The sequence below is a fragment of the Ammodytes marinus genome (assembly GCF_949987685.1).
Source record: "Ammodytes marinus genome assembly, chromosome: 17".
NCBI classification, from domain to species: Eukaryota; Metazoa; Chordata; class Actinopteri; order Uranoscopiformes; family Ammodytidae; genus Ammodytes; species Ammodytes marinus.
In genome coordinates, this window is record NC_137221.1 from 6,638,186 (window position 1) to 6,663,369 (window position 25,184).

Genomic DNA, 25,184 nt, shown 5'->3' on the forward strand with positions numbered 1-25,184 from the left:
CATGTTGAAGTATTTGCATTGTCACAACTCTCAATGTTACTTGCTCATGATGGCTCAGGATTTTCAGGCCGACTACAACTATTAAGTTTGAAGGAAAACTGTCTAAATTTGAGCTAACTAATTATCTTTTGTTGGGATAACTTATAATTCATATGTATAAAAATTTAAAATGTTGAGCTTTACTTACATCCAACAATAACATTCATGCCAACTGATTCTCTGTCATTCCGATAACAAACAAAACCCAAGTCGATCAAAGTCTAGATTCAAACATTAAACAGAAACACTTTCTGAACAAAGAATAATAAGTTGGCTCAACTTTTACTCTTTGGAAGTCTAAGTATGCCAAACTCAAAAACTTGAAGTTTCACTACAAATACAATGGTAGGTTATCTCAACAGAAGATAATGAGTTGGCTCAAGTGTCGATGGAGCTGAAGGTAGCATGTTGCAGTATTTGCATTGTAACACTGTCACTGGCTGAAGATAGGATCACCCGAAAAGGTTAAACTTCCCCGTTGTGCGCCCGAGATGGAACACTGACTGTTAAATTACCCGTGTGACAGCGTTGCTATTGTACTGATGAGACTTTTCAATACAGACACGACAGCATCAAGTATATGGTATGTAGTGGATCTTTGGGCAGTTTTCAAGGTTCCTTAAATCTCACGCAATCACCGTTCCAATCAGCTACTGCCCTGAAAAAAACACAATGCAAGTAACAATGGCGGTAAAGAAATGGGTTCAGCAATGACTCAGGACTTGACAGCTTGAGATGCGATCAATCATCCAGTCTTCTTAAGAGGAGGACAGGGAATGATGGCGCAAATTTAGTGCTTTAATTTCAGGTGTGGCTTTTTCTCCCAAAATAACACCTAGATACAGTGTCAACCCTGAGGAATTAAACACTTAGTTTATCAACACAGAAGTCATTTAAGGAGAGATATCGCTCATGTGTGTTACTATTTAAAATAATCCAATTGTGCACTTGTAAAAACATTGCATGTCTCATACTTTTACTCCCAATGGAAGAGTGTTAATGAATATAGGTGCTCTCAAAACAAAATTAAAATATCATGGAAAAGTTCATTTTTTGCTGTACTTGATTTTTTTTGAAAGGCATTTTTTGTTATGATTTTGATGATTGCGGCTTACAGCTCATGGAAATCTAAAATTCTGTATCTCAAATATTAGAATTAGACATAAGACAGACAAGATTAAAATGATTTATAATACATAAATGAACTGCATCAATGCGGAGTGGCATGGAGGCCTGTGGGTACTGCTGGAGGCCCAGGTTCTTTTAATAAAATTAACTTTTCCATGATATTCAGAAACATTTTGATGCACCTGTACATTTCTGTGCATCTGTTTTTATCTTATATTATTATATATAATGCATTATTATTATTATTATTATTATTAGTAGTAGTATTATTATTATTATTATTATTATTATTATTATTATTATTATTATTATTATTATTATTATTAGTTGTCTGACACAGCAGTGTTTGTTCTCAGGTCTGTCTGTGGACATCAGTGCAGAGGATATGAAGTTTGCTCTGGAGGGAATCGACGGCATGGGGACGGTGCGCGTCCAACAGCGGGGCGACTGCACTCGCCCCAGGTGGAAGGTGGAGTGGCTCAGTAAGCCTGGAGATCAGCCCACCATACAGGTCAGAAACTATTTATTATGCGTTATTTTATAGTTTTAATATTATATAATATTCTTATATTCTTTATTTTTTAACTTCAAGACATTTCTTTACTCAACAACAAGATACTCATAATAATAAAAACAGCTTCACGGTTTTCACATCTCGTTTCTCTAAAACAAGACATGGCCGATATTTCTCTGATGCCTTTAAGAGCTTAATATCATTTCAAAATGTTTTGATGATTTATTAATCTGGACAAGGTCTGTTATTATCAGCTCTCTAATTTCATTTTATTTCATTCATATTCATATATATTTTATTGAACCAATTCATGTTTATAAAATGAATGTGTGTATTCTTACTTTTTCGGTCAAGTCCTCTAATTTGACCTATCACATCTGTTTCACGTCTGTGGTCTGTTTTAATGATATTTGCAGTAAAGTCAAACATTGAACTAAATGAATAGCAGTAGGAACAGTGGAAGTGCTGCAGCAGTAAAAGCACTAAAAGCTGTAGAATCACGTCGTCCTGATGTTGTACGAGTCTTGTGTGCCAAGCCTTCATGTTCCCACAGGCCTGAAGAGAACAGCGGCTTGTACTTAAGTTTTACTGTAATTGTGATTAATTGTAATTCCAGGTTAACGACTCAAAGGTTGTTGGCAACAACGTGGTTGTCTCTGCCAGTGAAGCTAAAAAGGGCGGACTGCTGAGGCGAGACCTGAATGGAGATTACCTCCGTGTCTTGGAAACCAAACCACAGGTACATGAATGCTTCAAAAAGCCTCTGGCGCATTCGCTCTTGGGTTTAACCATTATCTGTCCGTCAAACGTCTGCTTTGGCCCCTGCTGTGATTGAGTGTTTGCTACTATGATCCTGTCGAGCAGGTCCTATTTTTGTCTGTGGTGTTGCCCAATGTCACGGCTGCATTTGTATATTTCGTGCCTCCAGGCAGCTCTTAGTCTGCATGTTTGCATGCTATTAACTAAATGCTTTGAGTTGGAAGTGATTGACAGCCACTGTTCTCTATTGTTTTATAATTATGACAGCTGTGACAGTTTCTTTTCTTCGTGCTAGTAATTACACCAACCCCCGTGTGTCATTTTGATGTTGGGAGACTTTGTCCTTAACTTGACTTGTTGCTGTTGGCAGGTGGAGGTTTACATCAATGGCATTCCCTCAAAGTGTTCCGGCGACTGTGCGTTCGAATATTCTGATGACACGACGCCAATCGTGACTGGGATCAGCCCGTCTCAAGGTGTGCTCAAAAAATTTATTCAGCATTGTTGGTTATTTATTGATTTTTCGAAATAAAGCCTTCATTCATTCATTGGTCATTTATTGATTTTAAAGGCGTAATATATACAACTGATGTCCGTTATTCTAAAATAAACCAGTTGAAACTAGTGGTGTAGACTAATCAAAACTAGATATAAGATATTTAAGTTTTTAAGCACTAAATAACTGACAATTTTTTTTTAAATGTTTGTGAATTGTCAGCTTTTTTTGAAAAACACATTCAAATGTCAGGTTTCCTGTACATAAATGCTTTATAAAGATGGTGTTAGTTGTGAATGTTGTATTTATTATTAAACATGACTTTTCTTTCAGGTTCTATCGGCTTGGGGACTCTCCTGACTGTCACTGGGACCGGCTTCAGTAGTGAAAACGCCTCCATCTACGTGGGACAGGGCCGCTGCCATGTTGAACAGAGTACCGGTAAGGGAAAGGAGTTTGAAGAAGTCAATTGTGTATGTTGTTGTTAAAATGAAAGGGCTGTTTAACATGATTTTGTAATTGCATTTTTCAGCCACCACACAGGTGTGCAGGTTGGGCAGTGCCACTGCTGGGACCTATCCCGTGTTGGTCAGCTTCCCCTCTCTGGGTGAAGCCGTCTACACAGGCGACAGCGAGAATCAATTCACCATCCAGCTCATCGTTTCATCTTTCTCCCCGCAATCTGGAAGTGTGGCAGGTAAGACATATGTAAAGTGGCTTTGAGGAACTTAAAGATCTTGATAGTTCTAGCGCCCCCGCTGGTCAAAAGCAGCAATTTATTATGGACAACATTATTAATGGTAATATGACGATGGTGAAACAAAGTTAGCTTTCATTTGGTACCGTACATAAACGTAAGGCTTTTTACCGCTTGCGTGCCGTAAATCATTTTGTTTTGAGTTGAATGACAATAAAGGATCAATCTGAACCTGGTAATCTGAACAGTATTGCCTTATCATGTGATTGAGTGACTTTATAAAATGATTTGTCTCAAGTGGTGGGCTTGATCGGTCTTGAAATACGTAAAATCCAAGTCATCTTTGTCTGAGGCTGTAAAAAAGTCCGGTATCAGTCTTACCATAGCACTGCCTAAAACACAAAGCTAAAAGTAAACTGTCACATTTTAATAGAAAGTATAACCCCTCATCTTCATCATATTTTCTCTTCAGGCGGCACGATGCTGACAGTGACAGGTTTTGGCTTCGGCCCGAACGCCACGGTAACAGTCGGCAGTGAGGAATGCACCGTGGTTCACGCCACTCACACCGAGCTGAAATGCAGAACGCCAGAAGTAAGTTTATACACATATTTACCTGCGTTAGCTAACAAATCAAAAGCTTTTTTCACTTTTCACATCATTAAATTGCTACATTATATGCAAAACCTTAAACATATTATCATTTTTGGGGGGCATTGTCAATGCTTTATTGATAGTGCAGAGCGACAGAGATGAAATGGGGCAGAGAGGGTAATGACATGCGGAGAACGACCCGGGCCGGATTTGAAACCGGGTCTGCTTGGACCAACCTCTACCCACTAAACCACGAGCGCCCCCGAAATATGCTTTTTAGATCAAATCTATTGATTCTTTTACTTATGTACTGATGAATTTATTTTTGCATCACCTTTTCCAGGGAGCCGCGGGATCAGAAAGCGTCAGGGTGATGGTTGGAGACATGAACCAGACAGCCAGTAACTCCTTCACCTACGACAGTGAACTCGCTCCACTCATCACTGGCCTGAGTCCCCGCACTACCACTGTGTATGGTGAGTTGAAAAAGTCATTCAGTTATTTGCAGGGCTCATTATAAAACTATTGAAGTATTCGGTAACCTTTCATTAAAGTATGACTGAGATAGAGAGCTCCTTGAAGGTCAATAGAAATCCTATCTGTTTAGTGAAAGCACCAAACACAATATATATAATCTGCTTGTCCTTTGTATTTGAAAAGAAAAAGGATTAAGTCTGTAACTATTGTGTTCCAGCGTCATTTCTCATATCAATTCTCATCTGATTCTCTCTCCCAATAAAAAACACAACAAATATCTAGACGCACAATACGTTTGCCAATGCTGAATTGGTTCTATAACCTGCTTTTATTAGTTGGAAATCATAGAATATTTTTATTTATTTTTATTTAAAGGTGCACTATGTTACTTTGGGTGTGTCAGAGAAGTGAACATATTCCCAGGTATATTTTCATCAATTTAAATAAACAAACTTTCCACATAGGAAACTGTGATCCCTGGAACACTGTTTGAAATTAGAAGGCTTCCTGAAAAGTTACTGTTTTACTGTTTCTTATATTTGGTTCCAGGTTCCTCAAAAAAAAGCTCTTTTGATTTATGATGATATAATTATTCAATATTAAGAATTGCATGTAAAGAAAAAAAATTGTAAACTAACTGAAGGCTCTGCAAATGTAAACAAATTCCGCTGCCTGCAACGTGCACCTTTACATTTCAATAGGCTGTCACCTGTCTTATAAAACCCGATATAAAGCAGCTTACTAATACACTACACCATGACTAGTCCTATTAATATTTTTTCAAACACAAAACACAATGAATGGTATAATTGAGGTGAAGGGTGTGGAAATAGATGATTATAGGTCACCTGAAACTTCTCTATGAGGAACACGATTTATCAAATATAATTACACCTGTCTGAAGTGGGGAGAGGAAAAAGCATGGTGTTCTTATTTTGGTCGTTATTGTTCTAAACTTGGCTTGAGACTCCGCTGTCACCGAGGTTTCAAAGCAGTGTGTTGAAAGCTATTGTTTGTCACCGTCGTGTAATGTCGACTTGCAGGTTTTTTCTGTTTTTGTCCTGTTCCGCTTGTTAGAACTTTGAGAATTTGAGACTAGCGTGTGTGTGTCGATGTGCCCACGTAATTATAGTGGCAGAGTCCGCACGACAGCAGTGTGTGTTTATCTGCAGGATAATCACGGCTCAAGTATCTCTCTTCAAAAAAATAAACGCGGAATTAACCGCCGTGACATTGCTTTATATCGTGACACTTGAATGAAAGGAACTCAGCTGTGGAAAAAAGGTTCCAATGACGTTGCCAATTTTTATTTTATTTTTATTTTATTTTTTTAACTTAATTCATTTTTTCAGGTTTAGCAACATAATACAAATTAATTAAAAAATATATAAAATAAAATGTACTCTTGTGCAGGCGATCGAATTCTCACCATTGAGGGCGAGAATCTGGGAGAAGCAGGCAATGGCAGCGGAGTGCTCATTGCCGCGAAGGAGTGTGAGATCGTGAATTGGACATCTTCGAGAATCACCTGTCGTATCCCATTCCTGCAGTATGGCCTGTACAAGGTGCACGTAAACGTGAGAATGGATGGCTACGCCCAGATAAGGTAAAAGCTACTGTTGAAGACATCTCCACATCGTATCATTTGAAATCACCGTACCTTTCATTTCACAAAGGAGAGAGATAGTTTCAATAGTATCGAGATAGTGAAGTTTTTCTTATGTCACTATGTCATATGTAAGGATTTTTATCGAAATCTTTGTAACAATCATAGAGAACATACAATATGTTCTTTGATCTGTGTAAAATTGTAAACACAATGAGCCATATCTGATACAGTCGGCAGATCAAACACAAGTTATTATCTTTTTGTGTGTGTGTGTGTGTGTGTGTGTGTGTGTGTGTGTGTGTGTGTGTGTGTGTGTGTGTGTGTGTGTGTGTGTGTGTGTGTGTGTGTGTGTGTGTGTGTGTGTGTGCGCGTGTGTGCGTGTGTGTGTTTGTCTGACAGTATTTGTTTTGTTTGTTTAATGTATTTTCCTTGTTTCTCTTTTCAAATGAAAATGTAGATTGAAGTTTATTGTCCACTGCGTCTTACATTAAATATAGTTGGCGAAACAAAAGCAATTCAATATCGAAGATATGCAGAACAAAAGGCTTCATGCTTCATTATAATGGCCGTAAAAGATGTTTTGTATAAGAGAAATATACAGATGAAAACAGACAAGGTTTAGCAAAATAAACACCTTAATGTACTTTTTGGATCTTTTATTCATACAGGTATGAAAGAAGACATGTTATGGAAGCAACATAGGCGAAAGAAAACTCCATATTGACCAGTGCTTGAAAAAAATAATGTTTTTGCCTGCAGTGTCTCCACTTTAATAGAATTTCACAGTTATTAGAATAGACAATATAACATGATTAATCATTTTGCTCACATGGCATAAAACATGGTATAGTTGGTACTTAATTGGACTTCTTTGTTTCATAGCAACGGTGTGAACGCCACCATTGAATACATCCTGGAGGTCCACAGCATCTCCCCGCTGGTGGGCTCCTTACAGGGAGGAACCAGACTCACTGTGACGGGAACTGGCTTCAGCAGCAACACCTCGGACAACCAGGTCTCCATTGGTAAGGCCCCGGCAATCTCAACTATGCTTTAGATTTTTATATTTGTATGTCATTCTACAAAGACACCCACTCTCGGAATAATAATGTTTTTTGTAGATTCCATGTACAATTTTCTTGTTCATGGAATCTCATATAATTTAATAAAAACATATACTGAATCGTCCAATTTAAGGCTCAAATAAAGTGTTCAAGAAAACATAGCCTTTTTTTTCATAGCCTAAAGACATAAACGTGGGAGTTTCTGTTGATTGACCCTTTAGTGGAATTGGATTTCAGAATGTATGAAAGCTAATAGGGGTTCTGCTAGTTTGTCGTAATCTCCTGTGATGTAACCACATGCAAAATAGGGGAAAAGGCCAGTGGTGTAATGCAACTGATTCAGGTCTTGGTAAAAAGATCTCACTCGTGTTTTTGTGTTGTTTTTTTCTTGGGTTTTGACAGGGGGAGCTGGGTGTGACGTGACTGTGGCCTCGGAGAATGAACTGCAGTGCGTTATACAGTCGGAGGAAAAGACACACGTCGTCACCAACCAGGGATCCGACCGCAGTAGGTTTAACGTTTCCAAAACCCTTTTCTGCAGGTGTCAAAATAAATCTGAGTAGCCCAAGAACAGCACAAGAGAACGAGGATTAACTTACTGAAAAACTGCCTAAAGCATGGAAGCAGTCACCTGTATACAGATTAATACTGACTGCACCTACAAACTGTTCCAAAAACCAGTTCCACCAACATATTTCCATAAAAGATAAAAGCCGTGGATTTGCAAAGTATTTAAATTACATGTTTGGCTAAACTTCGCAGAGTGCATTCACCTCTCTGTGTTTGTGTGTGTGTGTGTGTGTGTGTGTGTGTGTGTGTGTGTGTGTGTGTGTGTGTGTGTGTGTGTGTGTGTGTGTGTGTGTGTGTGTGTGTGTGTGTGTGTGTGTGTGTGTGTGTTTTTAATTTAGTAATAAGATGCATAACAGGGTAGACAAGACTGTACACAAGACAGAGGACAATACTTTGGGTGACATGAAAAAAAAAATTGCATTTTACATATTAGGTATCTCAACGCAAGGGTGTGTGTGTGTGTGTATGTGTGCGTGTGTTTGTTTTTATAAGTGTGTACCGTTTGCATGTGTATGTACATGTCAGTCTAACTCCACATTTGTTTTCGTGCTCCACCAGCTAATGGACAGGGCTTTGCGTGGGAGCCTGCCTCTCTCACGGTGTTTGTGGGAGACACAGTCCAGTGGCAGTGGGAGGCCCCAGCATTCCTGCCGGTCGGCTACCGAGTCTTCAGTGTGACCAGCCCCAGTGGCAACACCTACGAGGAGGGGAAGGGGTTCAACAGTGGAGACGACAAGTCAAGCAAAGGTAGAATACTGACTCCACAGGAATTACTGTATAAGGAGCCCTTTCATTTAATATGCTTTGACAGAGGAGAAAAAAGCACATACAAATCAAATACACATCTGTGTGTATATACAGTATATATACATCATATCAATACACATACCCATATATACACATCATTGTAATAGTGAAAAAGGGAAGATGGAGCAGCATTAAACAAAACAAAATTTAAATTTAAATTTAAATTAATAGGTAATAGGGCAAAAAGACGATAAAAAGAGCTATCATCACAAACACTGTTCCCTCAGTGTTATTGGGAAAATCCTCAATTTGTGATGTGTTATGTTGTTTGGCAGGTTTGTGTTGGTATGCTCTTCCTTTATTTATTCATCGGATTAAAGGGAAATGAGAGGAGCTTAAAAACAGGCGGATGACAGTAAATTCATTGCAAAACAACATAATACAGGGTTCCCACAGGTCTATAAAATCCTTGAAAGATTGCGAGAAAATAGATAGATATAAATAGACGTTGGACATTGAAAGTTGTTTTTAAATTAAAGTTAGTGAATAGGCTATGTGCCTATGTCCTCCATTTTCCGTGATTCCTTGTTACACAGTGCCACCTACCTGAGTGGTTAAAGTTGAATAATGTCGGACTCGCCTTTGAGCGTTTGTAAATCTGCTAGTTCTCATTTTTTGAATTCTCACTTTCATAACAGTAATTGACCTCATGACGCGTGTCTCAAACTATACCATGTTGGGTCCTTGAATTGGATACATGGTGTTCTTGGTTGTTGATTATTTGCATGAATGAATGAATAGACAGAACAATAGTAGCAGTAGTGATAGTAGTGAAGCCGTAACTGCAGCTCATATTTTCTTGTTAATGGCCCATGTTTGTCCTTTTGTCTTGGGGGAATAAAAATGGCGGCCTCTTCCTCTTCACTGTTTTTTCTTTTCACTTTCTTTGACGTAGATGGTTCTCGTTCTAGATAATTTCCCTCAGTTCTTCCGTAGCTGTACTTGATGCTTGATTGCGACTTAATGATGCGTGACATATGGTGACATATGGTGAATGCCTTGTTGAGTTTCACACCTTTCACGCACGTTGAAATGCATGAAAGGGAAATGCACGTCCAAGAATGTTTTCCATGATTTGATGCTGAGGTGTGATGTTACTTACTACATTATATACTAATAGTCCAATACAGGCTATAATAGTAGAACAGTCCCTTTTACTTTTAATACTTTAAAACTTTAATTTTCCTGATTATACTTAGGCTACACATTTCTACTTAGGTAACATTTTCAATGCAGGTATTTATATACTTTTTTAAAGCATTATACATTCCATACGGGCCAAAAACCCGTTGAAACACTGAATACTTATACAATCTGATATTTTTGTACTTTTAAACAGGTTGATAGTAGGTGAAGTAGGTGACTTTTAACTTTTAACAGAGTACTTTTTCTAGTAGAGTATCTCTACTCTAACTCAAGTATGGTTTACATATGCACTTCTGATTTGATGTCCCATATTCACAATCTCTCTCTCTCTTTCTCCCCCCTTTCTCTCTCTCTCCCTCAGGGTTTTATGGCTACCGTTACACTACGCCCGGTGAGTATTACTACAGCAGTGGCTACGTCGACAGCGGCAACACCAAAATCCTGCAGGGAGTGGTGAAAGTCCACGCTCGGGAGGATAAGAGCAGCAGGGTCTCTGTCAGAGTGGGAGGCTTCGAGGCCAAGCAAGTGACAGGAGGTAAATGTACAGATGTGAAAAAAGTTAATTATTATTATTATTTGTTTATTTTTTAAGCATGAAAAAAAATAGTTTTTGTTTTTACCGGGCAATTATTAACACTGGACATGTGGGGGGATGAAACAAATCAGGCCTTTCAATTCAATAATAACCACACAGATGCAGCTCCAGGAGGAATAAGTTTATTGTTGAATATCATTTAGATTAACAGTACGAAAACTCGACATCCAGCAGAGTCCAACTTCTAGTCAAGACAATTCAAAGTTTGTAAATAATCGTGTTAAATGGTAAAAAAAAAAAAAAAAAAAACATTAAAACTGACCAGCATAAATTATATGAAAAAGTAAAAAAATATATTAAAATAATAAAAAAATTCAAAAATTCAAATAATCACTGTGTTAAATGGTCTCCCCCTTGTAGGTTCCCCTGTTCGCGTGTCCAGAGAAACCTCTCAGTGCGTGGCCACTCCACAGTGTCCCCCCACCGACCAGACTTCAGACGGCTTCTCCTTCAGCTCCTCCTCCTGCTCCACCCCCACCGTCCACTCCATCTCCCCCAACCAAGGCTCCTACCACCAGGCCATCCATATAGAGGGCAGCGGCCTCAACGACATCGCCTGCGCTATTGAGGTTGGCAGCGCTTTTATGACTCATAAAAGTTTTTATTGACACAGCCTAGGCTATGTTAATAAAGGGTATTTTAAAACTAGTAGTGGCTGGTATAACGTCTACTGTTCCCACCATCTGTACCATTGTGTCCTTGAGCAAGGCACTTAACCCCAAAAATGCTCCAGGGGCGCTTTACTACGGCTGACCCTGCGCTCTGACCCTCTCCGAAGTTGGTCACTTGTTATTTTGAATCGCACAGAATTGCCGCTCCACCTTTGATCAAAGTACATGCTGGTTTTCACTCTTCTGTCTCTCTTGTCTCCCTCAGGTGATGGTTGGTGATCAGCCCTGTCATGTGATCAACAGCTCTGCCTCTGAGATCAACTGCCGTCTGGGCCCGGACAGCACCCTCCCGATCGGCATCCCTCTCTTGGTGGCCGTGCGTGTCAACAACCTGGGCAGCGCAATCAACACCGAACCAGACGCGCTCAAGCGGCATTTTGTGGTTCTTCCCGTGGTGGATTCTGTCTCTCCTCCAATCGGCAGCCCCACCGGCCACACAAGGTTACTAGTACGCGGCTCGGGCTTCACTGATGGACTGGTGAGAGTAGCTAGCGAACAGTGCACCGTTGTTTCAATCAATTACACTTTGATCACATGCGACACCTCTCCCGCTCAAGAACAAACCGGTGATGTCGTCTATAACGTGGGCCGAATCCGAAGCTCCTGTCAATCAAACTGCTCCTTCACGTACTCATCCTCCGTCACTCCCATAGTTATCGCTATCTCCCCCGATAGCATAAGCGGACCCACCAATATCACAGTCGGAGGTTCAGGGTTCGGTAGCAGCACAGAAGACGTGGCTGTGTTTGCCGGTACTATAGAGTTGGAAGTCACCGATGTGAATGACACCACATTTAATGTGGGAGTCGATGCCTTGCCCGCGGGCGTGCACAAATTCACAGTGATTGTGAGAAGCAAAGGCCTTGCGTCCGGTGATTTTACCCTGAACAGCCTTGCCCAGGCCGCCCTAAACCCAGACGTGGGTAGCCTGGCAGGAGGGACTGAACTGGTGTTGACTGGAAATGGTTTCGTGCCCGGCTACACCAGCGTGACGGTCGGAGGCGGGGCTTGTGACCTCCAGGAAGTGACGCCGGCTCTGATTCGCTGCCTGACGCCGGCGCATAGCGAGGGAGTGGTGACAGTCAACGTCCAGGTCCTATCGGTGCAGTATCCTCCAATCAACTTCAGCTACTCCACTGCCTACACTCCAGTCGTCAGCTCCATCAGCCCCACCACTGGTATGCATGGCCCTCTGGAGTCTGGTGTAGTAGTGTTAACGTTTATTTTAACCATTTTACAGGGGCTTCGTTTTTTAACAGACCAGAGCAGCAAAATAGAAAAAAACAAATAATCCAATCAGAGAGCGAAAACATTTCTTTCTTTATACTCTATATTTGTATCAGAACCACCTAGGCTTATGTCTAAATCCTCTTTTTTTAACCATTTGTCACCATTTGAAAGCAAAGCATTACATATGTGTATATATCAGAGATTACAGAAGAAAAGTTCCATCCATCCAGTCCTGTGTATAACCTTCCTCTCATGATGTCATGGTTACCCACAGGGCCGAGCGGTCAGGTCATCACCCTCACAGGTTCCGGATTCGGCAGCGACGCAGCGCTCGTCTCCGTCGCCATTAACAACGTCCCCTGCAACGTCTCCGCGGTTACCGACTTACGGGTGCAGTGCACGGCGGGGGACAACCCGGGCGGGGCATTCCCCATAACACTGTTACACCGGGTCAAAGGTCGCGCCCAGTCTGATGTCATGTTCAACTATGAGCTGAATCTGACCAGCGTACAGCCCAACCAGGGTAAGGCTCAACCTACTGTTTAAATGGTTCTTGTTAAATTACAGGTTAATTGACTTTGCACATACAACAGTCAGGGCTCTCCACATCAAATTCTTTATAGAGTCAAAAGCTCTGGTTTATATAAATAAATAAATGATTGCTTTTCTTTTTAAACCTTTATAGCTGCATGTTGCAAAATGTTTTCAAGCATAAATATAATAGATGAACAGGCCCAGTTACCAGGTACCAGGTACCAGGTACCAGGTACCAGGGGCAATACGCATGTCTTTATATAATAAGGGGTGAGTTAAACAGAGTCATGTTACATGGTCAGAAATGTAATCCATGTCATTGTCTGCCCCTCCACCCAATGTGTGTGTGTGTGTGTGTGTGTGTGTGTATGTGTGTGTGTGTGTGTGTGTTTGTCCGTGGGGAGGAGGGACTTTCCAAAGCGTACTTGTTGCTTTACACTCTCGATTTTCGCAGATATAACAGACGTGTTAATCCCAAACATTAAATTCAAATGTCCTAGTTCTGTCAGGCTGTATATTGTATATTTTCTTCTTGAATGTTGTATCAAACCCTGTATCGCTGCTATCTCGAGTCACGGCTCCCTTCGAAAAATAGATCTTGCAATGTCACTTGTTTAAATAAAGGTTTAATAATAATATTGATAGTTCAAGTTTTATATCATCTTTTTAAATTAGGTTTATTTTTTTCTTCTTCTGTGGTTTAGGAAGCTTCGGCGGCGGCGCTCTTCTGGCTGTTCAGGGTTCAGGGTTCGACACGCTCAACTCCAACGTGACAATCTGCGGAGAGACGTGTGAAGTTCAGAGAGAAATGTCCTCAGCCACCCGTCTGTACTGCCTGTCTCCAGCCAACAACAGTAGGTTTAACTTTACTGTCACCGGCAACGTTTAGAGTCCTTTCATGTTTGCATTCCTTTTGTTTACTAGAGCTGATTGTTGACATTATGTAGCAATGTGTATGAGTGTTATGTTAGTGACTACACCAGGATAATCCAGCAAGATAAAGCAAAACATTAATACATGTCAAACAGTCGGTTTGCTGACAGGTTTCAAATGATGATGTTTATAGATGGTAAAAGTGTAATGTTCTCGATTATTTAAATACAATAATTAAGGCTATTAAATAGAAAGTTTATTCACAAAAAAACAATAAAATACATTTATACAAACATATATATCAAAGGAATGCTATGACGAATATTAATGGTAGCTAAATCATTTATATAGTACAGTTTTTTTCATGCAATGCACCTTACTGAATGAATAAATTAACTTTATTGTCAATATACACGTAGTACAGAAATCTAGTCAAGGTTTCTCTCTTCTAAAGTGGTTCATATAAAAGTCAGAATAAAAATTATGCAATTCAAAAAGACACATATATACATTGAAAACAAAAGGTTGCACCAACAGTACAGTCAATGCTAAAAATAGAACAGTACAGTGAGAATAGCAGCAAATATCTGAAATGTCTAAAATGCTTGTTGTGGCAGGGGTGCGTAATGTAGGAAATCGCTCTAGGATAAAAACGGTTACACAAGTTATGATGAACAAAAGAAAAAGCGACTTCTCTTCAGTTAACAGCTCCGCTTCATTGTAGTAACGGTGAACACATTCAAGTGTTCTCAGTAAAGAATGTGTTCCTTCTGGTTTGTGATATTTTTGGGTTCTAAATGGTGCTTGACGCATTATAACAAAACCAGTTCTGTGTAAAGTTGAACTTTAAAATATGTTTTAAGCCTTTGAAAGTAATCGTTCTGTCAGATAAGACCGGAACATGTCACAGACAGCTAGACATGTTAAGCTGATGGTTATCTGCCCCAGGGCAACTGTGGCTACTATCGTAGTTTACCACCACCGGTATGACTGTGTGTGAACGAATTGAACCTGGAACCCTGTAAAGCGCTTTGAGTACCTTGAAAAGCGCTATATAAATCCAATCAATTATTATTATTATTATTATTATTATCTCATTATAACATGTGTCTTCATTCTTCATGCTGTTATGACGCAAAGGAACTTTATTTGTATAGCACATGTTGTACATAAAGGCAACTCAAAGTGTTTTACAGATTTACAATAAAACATCAAATCATACAGTTTAATAAAAAAAATAATATTATAATTAAAAAAAATAGTTTACAGTATGCATGAACGTACTCCAACACATTAAAGAGAGTTGAAAAAAAGACATGAAAGACAAAACCATGTAAAATAATTCAAAACATAATAATAATCTGTCATGTTTGTGGTGTGTTTTCTGCTCTCAGGCTCAGGGTCAGAGGTGAGCTGTGCAGTGTCTGTCTTTAACCAGCAGGACAGCGTCAACATTTCAAACGGCTTCACCTGTAAATCTGAGCTCACTCCAGTGATCACGTCCGTCTCTCCGCGCAGAGGGGGAACCGCTGGAGGCACCAGGCTCACCATCACCGGCTCTGGTTTCAGGTGCAGTGAGACAGAGACAGAGATAGTGAGACAGAGAGACAGATAGAGAGAGAGACACACCCAGATATTATGCACCGCTGGTCGGGGATTTAACGCTAATTGCTTTATGACGTGTTTTTAAAACGCCTTTGGGACATTTTGTTACTTTCGACATGTTCACAAACCTTAAAGTCATGCAGTCCTGTCAAACGGAAGATGGTAAAAAGTTTTATATTATTTATGGACATTTATCATCAGTCAGATTTTTGTAAAAGCTTTTTAAGACCCCCAACTTTGCTATCGTATATTGATTTTTACTATTTTAGACCAGGGTTCCACAGGCTTTAACAACATATGAGGGGGATAGGGAGAAGTGTCACCTGTTTTTCATATAACAAAACATTTCCTTAGTACCACTCATACTACAGTACATACCATTAACACATTATAATTAACAGCACACAACAGCATATGAATTATATCATATAGTTGGAATAATTACTATTAAGATACAATAAAACATAAACATACTGTACTCAGATAGTGAAGTATATATGTATGTATATATATATGTTATCCAGCATGCTATTGTATTAAATGATCCTGGATCAAATTATATTCAATACTTGTGTGTGTGTTTTAACTGTGTTATATATACTAGAATATTGGTACATAATGGTAAAGTGTCTCATTTTATTTCATATTTTACCATATAGATATCTTATGTCACAAAACAATCAAACCTTTTCTTTCTATGGATTCATCTATTTTTTTTTATTAAAATTGAATTGAATTTTTTATATAAATCTATTTGTATTAATCTGTTGTTTTTCTTTCTTTCCTTACAGCACTGACATGTCTGAAGTCAACGTGACCATCGCAGGTTCAGTGTGTGACGTTCAGTCCTCCGACAGCACAACCATCGTCTGTGTGACCAACGCCCAGCGACGATCTCAGGAAACTAAAGTCCGAGTCAGCATCGGAGACAGAGGCATCGCCAACATGGTGAGAGAGGAACCGTCCGTCATGTCTGCTTATACCAAACATCAATTAACTAATGAATGAAATCTTTATTTACAACAATTAAAAATATTTTTTTATGAAAAATGACCAAAAATATAAAACTATATCAATTAAAAAAAATCAAAAGTTATTTTCAACATGATACACACACCAGACCCGTACCAAAAATATACTAAACAGACAATTTTAAATAATATACAAAAATAAATCTTCAATCAAGCGATTAAGTGAAATAGAAAAAAACTACAATAAAATAATAAAACAAGCCCCACATCAATGATACGATTAAACTGAATTCAAACCGTCATAGAGTACGTTTGTCTTGATCCAGTGTTTGTCTCTTCTTTTAGGATGAAGCAGATTTCTTCTACATTGACGTGTGGTCGTCACGGTACACGTGGGGCGGTCTGTCTCCGCCAGAGAAGGGCACGTTTGCTGTTATCACTAAAGGCCAGACCATCCTGCTGGACGAGAGCACCCCTGTGCTCAAAATGCTCCTCATTCAAGGTACAAATATCACAAATATTACTCCATCAAGGGTATTTGGAATGATACAGTATTTGGTTCACCTATTTATTCTATAGGATCAAACTAGCTGTAGTCAGTATGTCATTGGTGTAACAGAAAACCTAAATAACTTTGTTTAAGTGTGTAACCCGCTCTGTGTTTCTGTGTGTGTGTGTGTGTGTGTGTGTGTGTGTGTGTGTGTGTGTGTGTGTGTGTGTGTGCTCTTAGGAGGTACTCTGGTGTTTGATGAAGCAGACATTGAGCTGCAGGCTGAGAACATCCTGATCGTAGACGGTGGACGGCTGCAGATCGGCCAGGAGGGGGCGCCGTTCCAACACAAAGCCATTATCACGCTGCACGGAAACCTGCGCTCACCTGAACTGCCCGTCTATGGAACCAAGACACTGGCTGTGAGAGAGGGAATACTGGACCTGCACGGTATGAACACACACACACACACACACACACACCCACTCACTCACTTACAAACACAAACACAAACACACACACACACACACACACACATACACACACATATTGCAACTAGTTAGCTTAGATCAGCATAAAGACTAACAACGAAAACAATATTGTAAAACTATGATAATGTGCAAACTGTTGATGATTTTTGCTAGAAATAAAATGTCATGTTGCAAGTTTGTTATAATCGCATAAATACATGATGACACATGTCCAAACATAGAGGGCAGTATTGTGCTACTTACTACTGTCGTTTTGCTTTGGGGATATATAAAGTGTGCTGTCTCTATCCATAGGTATCCCTATCCCCGTCACATGGACACACCTGGCCCAGACGGCGGCTAGCGGCTCAGTCACTATCACTCTGATGAAGGGTGTCAACTGGAAGGTCGGAGATGAGATCGTCATCGCCTCAACGGGCCACAGGTAAAGCCACACCTTTAAGCACAAAACAAATTATGTATTAACCAAATATTTCACCCAAAAAAGTCATTTCTTCCTGAAAGGGAAACAAACATGGGAAGAAATAACATAAATAATAATACAATAACCTTGTACTACACATTTATATGTCTTATTTTTTGTGATCATTGTAAGTTATGTGTTTTTTTGTGTGTCATTTATATGAATTATACTGTCATTTTGTTTTTGGGATAAATACAGTAAGCTATCGATCCATATTTAGTTATTGGATTATGAAATGCCCTTTTTTCAATGCCAGTCATCTCTACTGTTTTAATTTACATTCTATAGATTGACACTGATAAAAAAAACAAATGTGTGCAGCTGCAAGTAGAAATAATTGCTGTTTGTTTTCTAGGCACAGCCAGAGAGAGAACGAGGTGAGGAGGATCGCGGCGGTGTCAGCTGACGGCTTGACTCTGACCCTGACCGAAGCGTTAGAATACCAGCACCTCGGGGTGTCCGTCACCCTGCCTGACGGGACAGTGTTCCAGGGCCGAGCCGAGGTGGGACTGCTCACCAGGAACATCGTGGTACGGGGCTCACAGCACCAGGAATGGGACGACACCATCGAAGCCTGCCCCGAAGGATTTAACACAGGTACAAAGCTGTGTAAAAGTTTTTTTTTTTTTTACAATAAGACAAATACATATACACACAATAGTCAGTAAGGACCCGTTGCCTTAAAGGTGCACTATGTAACTTTGGGTGTGTCAGAGAAGTGACATTTTCTAAGGTATATTCTCATGACTGAATAAACAAACTTTGTATAAATGTTTTTTTTCTTTGTTTTTACTATTTCTTAAATGCGATTTCTAATGTCTAATCTTGACACAGGGTTTGAATGGCCTTGTGTCTGAATTGTGCTATAGAAATAAACTTGCCCTGCCTTGCACTAACATGTATCATGTATGTTATCAAAGGAGTACTATGCAGTCTTAACATCTTTCTGTCCTCTGTGCTGCAGGTGAATTCTCCACTCAGACCTGCTTCCAGGGACGCTTTGGAGAGGAGACGGGCAGCGATCAGTTCGGTGGCTGCATCATGTTTCACGCTCCCAGACCCAATGAGAACCTGGCCATCGGCAGACTGGAATATGTCGAGGTGAAAAGCTTCAGAATTCTCCTTCTAACTTATTATTTACAGCTAATTATATACATCAGATTACTTTTACTCTTTTGTAAATTGTATAATGTATTCATGTTTACACTGTCTTAATACGGCGGGCACTCGTGGTGTAGCGGTTAGAGCCCTCATCAATAGAGGCTCAGTCCTCAGAAGCAGTAGACCATGAGTTTGAATCCGGCCCGTGGTCATTCTCTGCATGTCATTCCCCTCTCTGCCCCATTACATCTCTGTCTCTCCAAAACAATCCAATAAAAGCATTAAAAAAAATCTTTTAAATCTTTAAAAAAGAGAAAATAATAAAACTCCTGTAACCTTAAATAAGTTGAACCTTTATCTTGAAATAAACTATGGAAAAATGAATTATACTCAAGTCTAAAAAGTTGTATGAACTCCTTGTTAAGTCTTTTATGCTCTTTATGCCACACAGGTCTACCACGCGGGCCAGGCCTTTAGACTGGGACGTTACCCCATCCACTGGCATCTGATGGGGGACGTGAACTACAAGTCGTACGTGAGAGGCTGTGGCATCCACCAGACCTTCAACAGAGCCGTCACCATCCACAACACACACAAGCTGCTGGTGGAACACAACGTCATCTATGACATCATGGGCGGGGCCTTCTTCATCGAGGACGGAATCGAGACAGAGAACATCCTGCAGTACAACCTGGCTGTGTTCGTCAGACAGAGCACCAGTCTGCTAAACGATGACGTCACTCCCGCTGCCTACTGGGTTAGTTGGTTATTGTGGTTTATTTCCATCACATAGATAGTTTATTTCAAGTATAGTTCTTGTTGTTTACGTACTATTTTGTGGTTACGTAGTTGATGTGCTTTGTCCTGGTTTTGTGAACTTTTTTTGGATGAATTTCATGCTTGCATCTCTGTCAAGCACTTTGTAACTTTATTTTGAAGATGTTTAGTATTACATACATAACATAACACGACAAAGGTGTCATCTTAAATGACACATTGTCATCGTTTATATCTACTTTTACTGACCGAAAAGGTGTTGAAGGTTGAAGCATTTGCTTATTGCACCATAACCCCTTTTTTTACATTATACTTTATTTTATTTGTTTTTTTCCGTAGGTCACCAATCCAAACAACATCGTGCGACACAACGCGGCGGCGGGGGGCACCCACTTTGGGTTCTGGTACCGAATGCATAAGCACCCGGACGGGCCCTCCTACGACGCAAACATCTGCCAGAAGCGGGTTCCCCTGGGGGAGTTCTCCAACAACACGGTGCATTCACAGGGCTGGTTCGGAATCTGGATCTTCCAAGACTACTTCCCCGTGAAGAACGGAGGGTGCCGCTCCAAAACTCCGGAACCGGCCGTATTCCGTTCCCTCACCACTTGGAACTGTGAGAAAGGCGCCGAGTGGGTCAACGTGGGCGCGGTTCAGTTCGAAGGCTTCGTTATGGTAAACAATGAGAAGGTAGGCATAGAGGGGAAGCGTATATTCCAGTGGGCCGTCAGTGGTTTCGGAGAGGAGGGAGGGGCGACCGTGTCCAACAGCATTATGGTAGGCCACGTAGATGAGCTGGGATTGGGGGAGAACTACTGCACACGGAGAGGTATCCTAACGCCTTTTGACGACGGCTTGAGCGTCCTTAACACCAAGTTCATCAACTTCGACCGCGGCTCCTGCACAGCCTTTGGGGTGACCACGATCGACGGGACCTGTTTAGAGAAGTGTGGAGGCTGGGCAGTGAGGTGTGGGGGCATACAGTACTTCAACTCCCCCAACAAGGCCCGCTTCAGGTGGGAGCATGAGGTGCAGCTGGTGGACATGGATGGCTCGCTCACAGGTACGCGGTCTACAATAGCGAATTGGGAAATGTTTATGAATGAAATGCACATGTTTATCAAGTTGTCAAATACATGGTCTGTGTGTTTCTAAACACATCTTTTAAAGCACAACATCTGGCTTTTCAGAAAATATGTTTTATTAAAAGAAATTCAATTTTAGTCTCCCATGAACAGGCCAAAACCAATGATACCTCTTATATCTCGTCGGTGGCATTCAGCCCTTGACCAATTGATTCTTATTGAAGATGTAAATATGTAATAGTGGCTCAAAAATATCTTGTTTTATATTTTCAGGAATCACCATAAAATTACATATATCAGTTTTTCAAAAGTCTCTACGTGTGTGCATCCAACCTGACTTTGTGTGACCCATATTTTCCTTGTATTCAGGAAACGTCGACCACAAAGTTGTGCCCATGAACGACCTGCTGGACCCGGCTCACTGTACGCAGAGTGCAGAGTGGAGCGTGGGGGTCCCCGCCGCCGTCTGCGACAACACAGTCAACTTCCATCGCGTGTCATTCAACAACCCCACCCCCACCACTCTGCAGGGAAAGGATGCCGTCTTTACCAACGACCACGGTATTCAAACACACAATATAATTTAAAAACAGTTATGGGGGCGCTTATGGTGTAGTTGTTAGAGCACCCAGTCCTCAAAAGCAGCAGACCATGGTTTTCGAATATGGGCCGTGGTCGTACTCTGAATGTCATTCCACTCTCTGCCCCATTTCATCTTTATCTCTCCAAACTGTCTTATAAAAAATTTAAAAATGTATTTAAAAATGCAACAACAACAAAAATATTAATTTAAAAAAATATAAAGTCTTTCTAAGAGAAGCGTTAAAGTAGTAAGTAATTATGAAAGAACTTTAAAATGTTAGTTGTGGATAAGGGGTTGTGTTAAATTAGTATATTCTTCTAAATACTAAATATTTTTGGTTCATTCACTTTGTTTTATTAACAAAAAATGTTTTAAATAAATTATTAGTGTGCTTCTATTTTCTTCTATAGGAATAAAAATTCTTGTGTTAGAGGAAAAACTATACTAAATGAACCATTGAAATGTCTGTACTTGTGTATCTGCTTAAGAAAACATTGTACAATGACTGTTTTGTCTTGTTATTTGTATTGCTGAAGTGTTGTGTTTTAATGTCACTATTACAGGCAGCAGTTTCGTCCCCTATATGAAGAAGAGAATGACTCATAAGTTGGGCTGGATGGCCTTGCTGCCGTCCGGACAAACCTACAACTGGTTCTTCAAAGACATGGATCACATCACCAACATCACGTATGACGCAAAGTTCTACGGCTTCAAGGTACATGAAAAATCTTTTATACGTGATAGTTATATATAGTTCATAATAGTGATATATTATATGATATATAGGATTCCCACGGACATGAAATTCCCGAAAAAAGTTATAACATTTGAAAAAAAATCACTGTTTTCCATGCCTGGAAATGGATTAAAATGGACAGAATGTTTTTGGAATTCATGCTTGATACCGCTTCTGTTTAAAACATGTTCATAAAAAATTCCCAATATTCATAATAGAAGTGCTGCACCTGCTGTTTGATGATTTAAACTTTACTATGTGATACCCATTGGGGATGCAGCTAGTTGGTTAGTTGTTCAGACAAAGTAAAGTTAGAATGTAAGAATGTACACTCATATTTTTTTTATATATATATTTGTATTTTTCCCCCTTAACTCAGACGGATCAATACGTGATCATCAAACACAACTTCACCCAGAGTCCAGACAGATTCAGAATCACAGACGAGAGAAACGGCTCATCCACTCCTCTGACCTTCAGCAATAACACCAACGGAGACTGGTACTTTGACGACGCAACCAATGACCTCACCTACCTGGGTAAGACACCTATCTATCTATCTATCTATCTATCTATCTATCTATCTATCTATCTATCTATCTATCTATCTATCTATCTATCTATCTATCTATCTATCTATCTATCTATCTATCTATCTATCTATCTATCTATCTATCTATCTATCTATCTATCTATCTATCTATCTATCTATCTATCTATCTATCTATCTATCTATCGATCTATCTACCTAGCTATGTTAGGCTTTACATGTAGCCTACACACTAGATAAACCTGCCTGTTTATTAGCAATGTTATTGTTATTGGTCTAAATCCACAAGTTATATCACAGTAAGACATTCTATTTTCGACAAATAAATATTTTCTACAAATACAATGGAACTTGAGTACCGGGTTTAGTATAGTTAAGTTGATTCACTGCTAAAATCACACAGGAGCATTGAGAAACTGTCCGCTTAATTTGTGCTTCTTCATTCATTTGACATTGTTTATGTGTCCGCAGTCTCCGGTAAAACGAGCCAGCGTCGGCGCCGTAGCAGCGTGGACCGTTCCATGTCCGACACCGCGGTCAGCTTGAAGGTTTACCGCTGCTTCTATCTAGACTGCATCGAGCCAACACCTGCACCTCCGGCCACACTCGCCCCAATACCCGACACCCGGCCTGCAGACTTCATGTACGTTTTAACCCACAATGCAACATGTTTCTCTTCACCAAACTAATTCAAACTCACTACCTGCTATGGTCAGACAGCAGTGTTGTCATTTATGTCCTCTGTCTGTTAACCCTTACTTACATACTATGGCAATGTCAAAACTGCTTTTTCAAGTTAAAATCCTGCTCTAATAAATGTTACTTAAGTAAGTATTTGAGTATGAATAGCCAAATGCACTTAAAGTCATCACAGATCAATTTGGTTTCCTTAGAACTATATGTGATAATGTTGACTGTTTTGGTTTCCCTAACACTATAATGTCCTGTGTGTGTCTCTGTAGTCGCTGGTCCGATGCCTCTTTCTGGGAAAGTTCAGCTGAGAATAATTTCACTGCACCGGCTGAGGGCTCTGATGTGGTCATCCCCTCAGGTGACTGAAACAAACATTGCATTGTGTAAAGGGGATATGGGCGATTTTCAGAAAATACTTAGAATAGGATGAACAAACTTAACGCATTTTAATATAAAGTCTGCTGGAAATGCACCTGTTGGAAGACAAAGAAGAAGTACTATAAAATAAACAACTAAATACATCTTCTCATCACTTGATATTGTGAAAAGACTTGAGGCAGTGGTGGATGATGCCATCTTTAGTCATTAGCTTCTTGTCCTTTAAGGCCACCGTTGCTTCTGTAAATTCTCCCAAAAGGACGGATAGACATACGGAGCATAGCAACCTAGATTTTTCCACTCTAGATGATGCCAGAATACACATTATTACACACTGCACCTTTAAAGTTCACAATAATACCACCATATACTGTCATTGTAATACATTTATTTCTCCGTCAAACCAAAGGGAAGTGGGTTGTCTTGGACAGCAACACTCCTGCTCTCAACAAGCTGACAGTGGTTGGGATTCTAGAGGTTCCCGACACCATGGAAAGCTCTTCCTCCAGAAAGAGACGGGCTGAGCCAGAGTACAACACAGTGGTGGTGGACGCTGTCTACATCTCCATACAGGTCCGTGAGTCAATACTATGTCCGGCCCCAATGATTAGGATTAAATGCTGGCGTAGTAAAAACACTACCTCATGTGTCTAAAGGGGGTGCAAGAATGAACACAAACCTTTAATATCACTCTTAATGTTGCATACGTAATGGTAGAACGTAGTAACCTTATTTTTTTATTCACAACTAAACAACATGAATATACTGTACATACATGCATAGATAAATAAATATATTATTTAACATTACATAAGAAATCCCTTTTACCCAAATCCAAATGAAACTATATAAGAAAAAGACTCATTCTTAACTCAATAAAAACTTTTATTTATGTTATTTTTTATAATGAAAATGCATTTCAAAAGCACGTTGTCATCTTGGACTGTCTTTGGCTGTGTTCAGGGCGGCAGGATGATCGCGGGATGGAAGGACCAGCCGTTCAGAGGGAAACTCCAGATCAAACTGAGAGGAACACACAGCACCCCCGACTGGCCTCTGCCCAACGGACCCAACCAAGGCTCCAGGGTCCTCGGTAAGAAAACAGATAGATGGATAGATAGATAGATAGATAGATAGATAGATAGATAGATAGATAGATAGATAGATAGATAGATAGATAGATAGATAGATAGATAGATAGATAGATAGATAGATAGATAGATAGATAGATAGATAGATAGATAGATAGATAGATAGATAGATAGATAGATAGATAGATAGATAGATAGATAGATAGATAGATAGATAGATAGATAGATAGATAGATAGATAGATAGATAGACAGACAGACAGACAGACAGACAGACAGACAGACAGACAGACAGACAGACAGACAGACAGACAGACAGACAGACAGACAGACAGACAGACAGACAGAGATGGATATGGATAGATCTA

The 25,184-nt window shown here is 39.9% G+C and overlaps 1 protein-coding gene across 1 annotated transcript in view; it reads left to right on the forward strand.

Moving 5' to 3' along the window:
- The window catches only part of pkhd1l1.1 (PKHD1 like 1, tandem duplicate 1), a gene marked incomplete at its 5' end in the record, with an annotated part of 51,001 nt that overhangs the window by 13,643 nt on the left and 12,174 nt on the right, over positions 1 to 25,184 (forward strand). The window contains 32 exons of the mRNA XM_080045811.1: positions 1,524 to 1,678; positions 2,298 to 2,420; positions 2,811 to 2,916; positions 3,270 to 3,377; positions 3,469 to 3,633; positions 4,106 to 4,227; positions 4,571 to 4,703; positions 6,118 to 6,310; positions 7,196 to 7,338; positions 7,780 to 7,884; positions 8,506 to 8,694; positions 10,262 to 10,435; positions 10,856 to 11,064; positions 11,372 to 12,344; positions 12,671 to 12,919; positions 13,635 to 13,784; positions 15,198 to 15,372; positions 16,200 to 16,356; positions 16,725 to 16,881; positions 17,110 to 17,319; positions 17,655 to 17,784; positions 18,179 to 18,420; positions 18,788 to 18,924; positions 19,376 to 19,681; positions 20,041 to 20,764; positions 21,156 to 21,347; positions 21,933 to 22,084; positions 22,485 to 22,644; positions 23,127 to 23,298; positions 23,618 to 23,706; positions 24,136 to 24,299; positions 24,690 to 24,819. Coding sequence (XP_079901937.1) covers positions 1,524 to 1,678; positions 2,298 to 2,420; positions 2,811 to 2,916; positions 3,270 to 3,377; positions 3,469 to 3,633; positions 4,106 to 4,227; positions 4,571 to 4,703; positions 6,118 to 6,310; positions 7,196 to 7,338; positions 7,780 to 7,884; positions 8,506 to 8,694; positions 10,262 to 10,435; positions 10,856 to 11,064; positions 11,372 to 12,344; positions 12,671 to 12,919; positions 13,635 to 13,784; positions 15,198 to 15,372; positions 16,200 to 16,356; positions 16,725 to 16,881; positions 17,110 to 17,319; positions 17,655 to 17,784; positions 18,179 to 18,420; positions 18,788 to 18,924; positions 19,376 to 19,681; positions 20,041 to 20,764; positions 21,156 to 21,347; positions 21,933 to 22,084; positions 22,485 to 22,644; positions 23,127 to 23,298; positions 23,618 to 23,706; positions 24,136 to 24,299; positions 24,690 to 24,819 — 6,594 coding nt within the window. The remainder of the gene's footprint in view (positions 1 to 1,523; positions 1,679 to 2,297; positions 2,421 to 2,810; positions 2,917 to 3,269; positions 3,378 to 3,468; positions 3,634 to 4,105; positions 4,228 to 4,570; positions 4,704 to 6,117; positions 6,311 to 7,195; positions 7,339 to 7,779; positions 7,885 to 8,505; positions 8,695 to 10,261; positions 10,436 to 10,855; positions 11,065 to 11,371; positions 12,345 to 12,670; positions 12,920 to 13,634; positions 13,785 to 15,197; positions 15,373 to 16,199; positions 16,357 to 16,724; positions 16,882 to 17,109; positions 17,320 to 17,654; positions 17,785 to 18,178; positions 18,421 to 18,787; positions 18,925 to 19,375; positions 19,682 to 20,040; positions 20,765 to 21,155; positions 21,348 to 21,932; positions 22,085 to 22,484; positions 22,645 to 23,126; positions 23,299 to 23,617; positions 23,707 to 24,135; positions 24,300 to 24,689; positions 24,820 to 25,184) is intronic.